Source organism: Cebidichthys violaceus, unplaced genomic scaffold (genome assembly GCF_023349555.1).
Source record: "Cebidichthys violaceus isolate CVI_PGR_0920_01 unplaced genomic scaffold, fCebVio1.0.p SCAF_3, whole genome shotgun sequence".
NCBI classification, from domain to species: Eukaryota; Metazoa; Chordata; class Actinopteri; order Perciformes; family Stichaeidae; genus Cebidichthys; species Cebidichthys violaceus.
Genome location: NW_027176483.1, coordinates 21,551,591 through 21,558,095, shown reverse-complemented (window position 1 = coordinate 21,558,095; position 6,505 = coordinate 21,551,591). Strand labels below are relative to the sequence as shown.

Sequence of the window (6,505 nt, the reverse complement as noted above, 5' to 3'; positions counted from 1 at the left end):
TTGTGTTCACTGGCTACATTACTTTCTACGGACGGCGGGTGGCGCTATAGCATATCCTCTCCTGCGTGTTGTTCTGGTAAATTAGCACTTCCGGGTTTTAGTGTTTACAAGTGGGAGCCGAGCGGTGTTGAGACCGCGGAGCCGCGTTCAGTTCTCATGAAAACATCTTTTACGTTCAAAAACAACATGCACGCGAGGCGCTAGGATCCACACAGTGTGACGGTAGGCAGCGCCGCGGGGCCGCGCCGTTCACTACGACGACGTGACGTGTTGACACTAGCTAGCAGACGTTAGCAGGCTCGTTCAGGCTAACCAGCTAACGTTAGCATGTTGAGATTAACAACCGCGAAATTTGTCGTAACGTCAAAATGAGAATATTCCAGACTTCTTTTGATCTGTCGGTTTTACTAAAAGTCAATTGAAACACAACGACGCCAATGAATGCTATACTTACCGTATTTACTGTCAGCACGGTGTTTGAATGCAACTCCAACTAGTGTTATTTGTTGTTACCGTCACATGATCGTCATGAAACTGCACTGGATTTGGATGATTTTTTTAAATGGCTTCATCACTGTGAAAATATGGTCACCAGTGAGTAGTGGTGCGGCAAAGAATAGAGGAATCAGACCAAGTGGTGTCTTATAGGAGTACATGCTGCTCATACCAAAGCTACATATTAACGTAGAAGCGTGTTTAAAATAGGGAGAACGTGTGTTGTTGCACATAGGATTGGGGAAATAGTAGCTTGCTCCAAGACAAATAAATAAGAAAATATTTTTGGAGCATTCATTGTAAGATTATGCATTATTGAAATAACTTTATGCCACATAAATCTATAAAATAGGAACTCATTGGAATTGGCTTGCTCTTTAAATCTCCACAGTGGCACAGGAAGCAGGGCTCCATCACCAGGATCAGCTGCTGAAGAGTCCGGGCTTCAGAGCAAAACTATGAAGAAGAAAAGCAGACGTCCAAGATCATCGGAGACTTCGCGACAGAGCAGCAGGACGCAGACGACGGGGAGCGTCGGCGAGGAGGAGAAGAGGCCGCCTGCAAACAGAGGGAGACCTCGCAAGACCGTCCCTGCAACCTCGGACGGTTTCTATGACGACGACGACGCCGCCACCGCAGAGGACAAGACCGCCGTCTGCAGTGTGACGCCGGCCGACGACTCGCCAAAACATCCAGAGAGCAAGTCTAGAGCTTCAGGTGTGTGTCAGTGTTGAGTTTGCTATGATATCCTTTTCATTAAGGATCCTCTACTTCCCCCTCAGAAATAGATTCTATTTGCCAATTTTTGGGCTCCTGAGAGTTAAAAAACACTGATCTGTTTCTTTTCCCAGCAGGCAGACTGTCAACGGCCATCTGTCGGCTCTGCCATGGGAAGTTTTCGCCGCGCAGCCTGCGGCACGCCTTCGACAAGTGGCCTCAGGATTCCGTCGGCATCGTCGACGACGACGAGTCGGACGCGGTGGCCCAGTCGCCCCTTCTGTTCCACACGGACTTCCAGCGGCTGGTCGGGGTCCAGTTGGACCGCGACCCCCGCTTGTCAGAGTTCATCTGCAAGAAATGCCACTCCAAGTTCTACAAGTGCCACGGCATCCTGCTCAGATTCCTGCAGAGAGTCAACCTCCCAGCTGTTGGGAAAGAGAACCTCAAAAGCTGGTGAGTCCCAAGAAAATACAAAATGATTCTCAATTGTTCAGGCAGAAAAATCTACAAATACCAACAACCGTTTGTTTCTACTTCAGGAAGAAGTGTCCAGAGGCCTCGGTGAACCACGCCTCAACAAGTAAATAAAAGCTTTCAACGCTTCGCTTTTGCTTCCAGAAACCACACAAAACACAAGTTAACCCATCGCATTACTCTGCTGTTCTCCTTTCAGCGCCACAGTCCTTCACCTCGGACCCCGAGTGCCTCCACGGCCTGGTGTCCTGGGCCCACCACCACGGGGAGGCCTGCCGCTCCTGCCCCAACCTGAGGGAGGTGCTGGAGGACCGGTGCTGGGGCTCCGTCAAGGCCGTTTGGGGCTGCGTCGACGGCCACAGGTATGTCATGGACGCCCAGTGCGCTGCCGCCGCCGCCAACCCTGGGTACGCTGTGGACTTATACGGTGAGGCGTTGGTTAGTGGCAACGGTGACAGAGCGATGTCGGAGGAAGAAGAAGAAGGGCAGCCCAGCGGGAATGGAAGTGTAAGCACTCTGGCTCAGCACAGTCCACCTGCACTTCCTGTACAGACTCAGAGCTCAGCGCTGGCGAACTGGACCGGCAACACAGGTGACTGTTCATCGCTCTCGTTGTCCCTAGGAGGTTTGAAGTTGCATTGTTCTGCTGTCAAAGGTTCATGAGCAGAGATATGTCAATGACCTGTTCTCCTGCTGCGGCATCTGTATGAACCCTTGTATTGACACGGTTGTGGTTCCCCTCCATTAGACTTCACGGGTCCCGGGGGGGCGTCGTCTCCTGCTCCGGTCCAGCTGGAGGACAGGACCGCTGACAGCGATCTGTCCGACAGGTGAGCCACACGTTTATCTTCCTCACCCGATTCCGTCTTTCCTCTGGTCTGGTGGGTGATTTCACACCCGTAGTTTGATAGGTTGTTGTAGTTTAGTTCTGGTCCGGTTCCTGTTCACACTGACGTCTTACATGACCCAACCCAACGAACCAAGAGGGTTAAAGTGACGTAAACAGACGGGCAGGTAACTCGTTGATCGGACGGTGTTGGCGATTGTCACCCTGCGTCATCAGGACCCACGCTGAGAAACACAATGACTGGCAGAAGTTAATGCAGCACTTTAATACTTGTGTTTATTTATGTTCTTTGATTAATAACTGATTATAAGGATTATTTGGCTGCAGACCTGTGGGATCACTGTCAGACAGTTCTTGACCTATTAATCATTGAAAAGTCCTGCGCTGACTCATCTAAATGGCCTTAAATACAGATAGGTTTGGCTGATAGAGTCATTAGTAATTTATCTTCTCAAATCATGCTAAAGTCCCATAGCAGCTGTTATAAAACCCTGTGGTTGGTCCGCACCAGGCAGCAACTTCCGGTTCTGAGAAGTGAAGCCGATGAGGAAGTGGCTTAAACTGTCCACCAGGGGGCGACTCCTCTGGTTGTATAGAAGTCTAGTCTAAAATGACTCTACTTCTCTCTTGATTTATTCCCTCAGTAAACATTGTAAACATGAGTTTATGGTCTCAATCTCTAGTTTACAGTCTTCTTCAATACAGCATGATGTTCATTTAGTACATTATGGAACATTTAGAGTCAAACAGACCAGAAAGAGGCGATGCTTTAGGGGCGGGGCTACACGCTGATTGGGGGGTCGTTATCAGAGCCGTGTACAACGTCTCTACATCATTCATTCACTGGTTGCAAAAAAACAAGATGGCGACTGCCAAACTTCACCATGACCACGCTCACTTCTTAAATACAGTGTATGGTCCACACCGGGGTTTGATTGACAGCTTTCACACCAGCCCAAACGGACCTGAGTTCAATTGAACTGAACCAAACAGGCTGGATGGGACAGCACCATCAGAACCACCTGGAGAAAACCTCCGCTGTAGTTTTTGGGTGCTTTGCGGCCTTTAATGTGATCAGATCAGAACTTCTACAAGAACTCTACCCGTGTGTCTCCAGGTTCCTCTCCGACGATGACTTTGAGGAGAGCAGAAAAGGAGGGTTATCAGACGACGAGGTGTTCGAGCCGTATTCAGACAAGAGGTGGGTGCAGGCGTCCTTCTTCTAAACAGCCGAGCCGGACCGACAGTTGACTTGTGACAGAGACCTAGGTGCTGTGTTGAGTGAACCGTTGTGTCCCAGAGCTCGCAGGGTGACCGTCCCCAACAAGAGAAGAAGAAGCACCAAGGCCCTGGTGGAGCCCAAGATAAAGAAAAAACCAGGACCCAAACCCGGCTGGAAGAACAAGCTCAAACCGAAAGGGTACGCAGCTCGAGTCTTACATTTCCTTCACTGCACTACCTCCATTCAGCAGACGTTAAAGATGCAGGTCATCTTAATAAACGTGTATTTACTCGTTTCAGAGAGGAGCTGCCCAACATCTACAAGTGTCCGTATCAGGGCTGCACCGCCGTCTATAGAGCGCCGGATGGTCTGAAGGTCAGAATGCACTTCACTGTTATTTAAGTGATACGTGCAAAACAAGATGTTGGTATCTTTGTAGTCCGCAGTATCGACCAATTGGAGCAGGCTTTAGTCGAATGCATGAGAAACGGTCTGCAGAAGAAAAAAAACAATCTATAAATGACGGTCTTTTCCTATCGGGGGGGCTGTTTAGAAGCACATCAAGGAGCACCACGAGGAGGTGAAGGAGCGGCCGTGCCCTCATCCCGGCTGCAACAAGGTCTTCATGATCGACCGCTACCTGCAGCGACACGTCAAGCTCATCCACACAGGTGAGCTCACCAGAGGGGAGGGCGGCCGGCTCTCTTCAGGTGAACTCCGCCTCACTGACCCTTGAACTCGGTTAACTGAGGGGAAGTTAGCAACTCATTTGGCTCGGGCTCTTAAGGCGACGCTCATCCGAGTTCTGACTTTTAAAATGGAATCTACTACGAGCAACCACGAACACGTTCGGCCGAGAGGCACCAGTTAACACGGCCACTCGTTAAGCTGAAACACCTGTTGCTCTGTTCGGAGTTCTGGAGAACTTTAGTCCGCTGTTGGGAAACCGATTCAACCTTCGAACAGTTTTAATTCAATGTTTAAAGTTTGCCAACTCCTCTTGACGGCTGGAGCAAAACACCACTTCTGTTGCCAACATGCACGCGCATATTTTCGATGACTCCGCTGTTCATCCAAACCCCCTGTGGGGTTGAAGGTTCTTCTTTAAGAACCTTCAACTCCGAACGTTGGAAACTCTGACGATGACAGTTTTTATAAACGCTGTAGTTTTGGCAATTGTTTAAAGAAAAGGTGCTTTTCCAGCAGAGGTTCAGAGGGTTAATGTGTATTTCGGCTGAAGTTTGTCATCTGCGTGTTTGCAGAGGAGAGGAACTACATCTGTGACCAGTGTGGCCAAACCTTCAAACAGAGGAAACACCTCTCCGTTCACCAGATGAGACATTCAGGGGCCAAGCCACTTCAGTGAGTACAGACGATGTGATGATGAGGTCCATATATTACCGTGGTTTAAAATAAATATATACATTTCTGTCCCTTCAGATGCGAGGTGTGCGGATTCCAGTGTCGCCAGCGAGCGTCGCTGAAATACCACATGACCAAGCACAAGGCGGAGGCCGACCTGGAGTTCGCGTGCCTGATGTGCGGGAAGCGCTTCGAGAAGGCCCACAACCTGAACGTCCACATGTCCATGGTCCACCCGCTCATCCAGGCCAAGGTTCAGAGAGGCAGCAGCCACGAGCAGCAGCAGCAGCAGCCGCCGCCGCCGCCGTCATACTCAGACCTGCACGCCATCGCTCTGACCGGAGAGGTGGTCCAGCAAGACCAGGACAGATGACAGAGGGTCCAGATCTGCTGAACGGGGGACACATGAACTGTGGGATTTTCCCCAGCTCTGAAAACCTGCACTGTGGTTTTCCCATTCAGTGTCATGGACACTTCTCCACAACATAGCAGCTTCATGCGTCTTCAGCATTCAAGTTTCATTTCGGTAGATCTTGACCAATCTGCTGATAATTACTCTCTTATGGGCGCTTCAGTTTTCATTCCACACGTCATCTTTTATGTCATCTTCCGACCACAAGTCTTTCCTCCACGTGTGACGGTGGCTGCAGTGCCGGCTGACGCTCTGGGTCGACAGGCGGGGCGTTTTCGGTGTGAACCGCAGGCATACGAGCAGCTGGCAGAACTGTAGCCCGCAAATATAATGGATGGATCCGCTGTCCAAAAGATGACAGCTGCTTTTTCGCCGACCTCGGTGCCCTGTAACTGCTTTACAATAAAAGTCACCCAGTGTTTGTTTCTTTGCCAGTTGAATGATGTGTAGCAGCAGAGGGTCGTTTCCTGTCGGCCATCTGAGTGTGATAATTAACATAATCACAGAGTGAAAAATATGGCGGTCATAAATACATAAAACTGGTCGGATTTAATTAAAATCTGAAGGATCAGAACTCAAAAAGACGGCAACCACCTCTGTTACACATCTGGCGTAAAGGTGACGTTAACGGCGCCTGTGGACGCAGTCCCACGTCCCACGTCCCACAATGCACTATTCTTGTTACCAGGATATACGTGAAGCACTTCTCTGTGACCTCCTCACAGAGAATGATTTTGATCCGTTTTTTTTAATTTTTTTATTAAGTTATTACAATACTAAGCACTCTTCAAGAGCTTCTATCTGTATTGTAAACAGCTGAAAGGGCTTCTGATGTTCATGTGTGTAATAAAATCCTGTGTGCATTATGTATAAAAAGACAAATAAAATGGAGGAGTTTTTACAAAGCTTGAGTATTTAGCCTTTAAATGTGGACAGTCCTGTTTAAAACAACATGGTTCTGTTAGACGTAAAG

The 6,505-nt window shown here is 49.2% G+C and overlaps 1 protein-coding gene across 2 annotated transcripts; it reads left to right on the top strand.

Annotated features, from left to right (window-relative positions):
* Positions 1-105: 105 nt before the first annotated feature.
* znf276 (zinc finger protein 276) lies at positions 106-6,443 on the top strand. Of its 2 annotated transcripts, none has more exons than XM_068722743.1 (12): positions 106-222; positions 887-1,212; positions 1,350-1,668; positions 1,755-1,795; positions 1,889-2,281; positions 2,438-2,519; positions 3,654-3,737; positions 3,837-3,956; positions 4,058-4,133; positions 4,312-4,429; positions 5,021-5,120; positions 5,199-6,443. In XM_068722743.1, exons 2-12 carry the CDS (start codon positions 954-956, stop codon positions 5,491-5,493), a joined length of 1,887 nt encoding a protein of 628 aa, XP_068578844.1. In that variant the 5' UTR covers positions 106-222; positions 887-953; the 3' UTR covers positions 5,494-6,443. The 2 variants fall into 2 exon arrangements, with proteins under 2 accessions (XP_068578844.1, XP_068578843.1); XM_068722742.1 differs by having other exon boundaries at positions 1,347-1,668.
* The last annotated feature ends 62 nt before the right edge of the window (positions 6,444-6,505 follow it).

Coding starts and splice junctions, on each gene's coding strand:
- znf276 (XM_068722742.1), top strand. CDS start 954: ATGAAGAAGAAAAGCAGACGTCCAAGATCATCGGAGACTTCGCGACAG. Junction 1,213..1,346: donor GAGCAAGTCTAGAGCTTCAG/GTGTGTGTCAGT, acceptor TTCTTTTCCCAG/CAGGCAGACTGTCAACGGCC. Junction 1,669..1,754: donor AAAGAGAACCTCAAAAGCTG/GTGAGTCCCAAG, acceptor TTTCTACTTCAG/GAAGAAGTGTCCAGAGGCCT.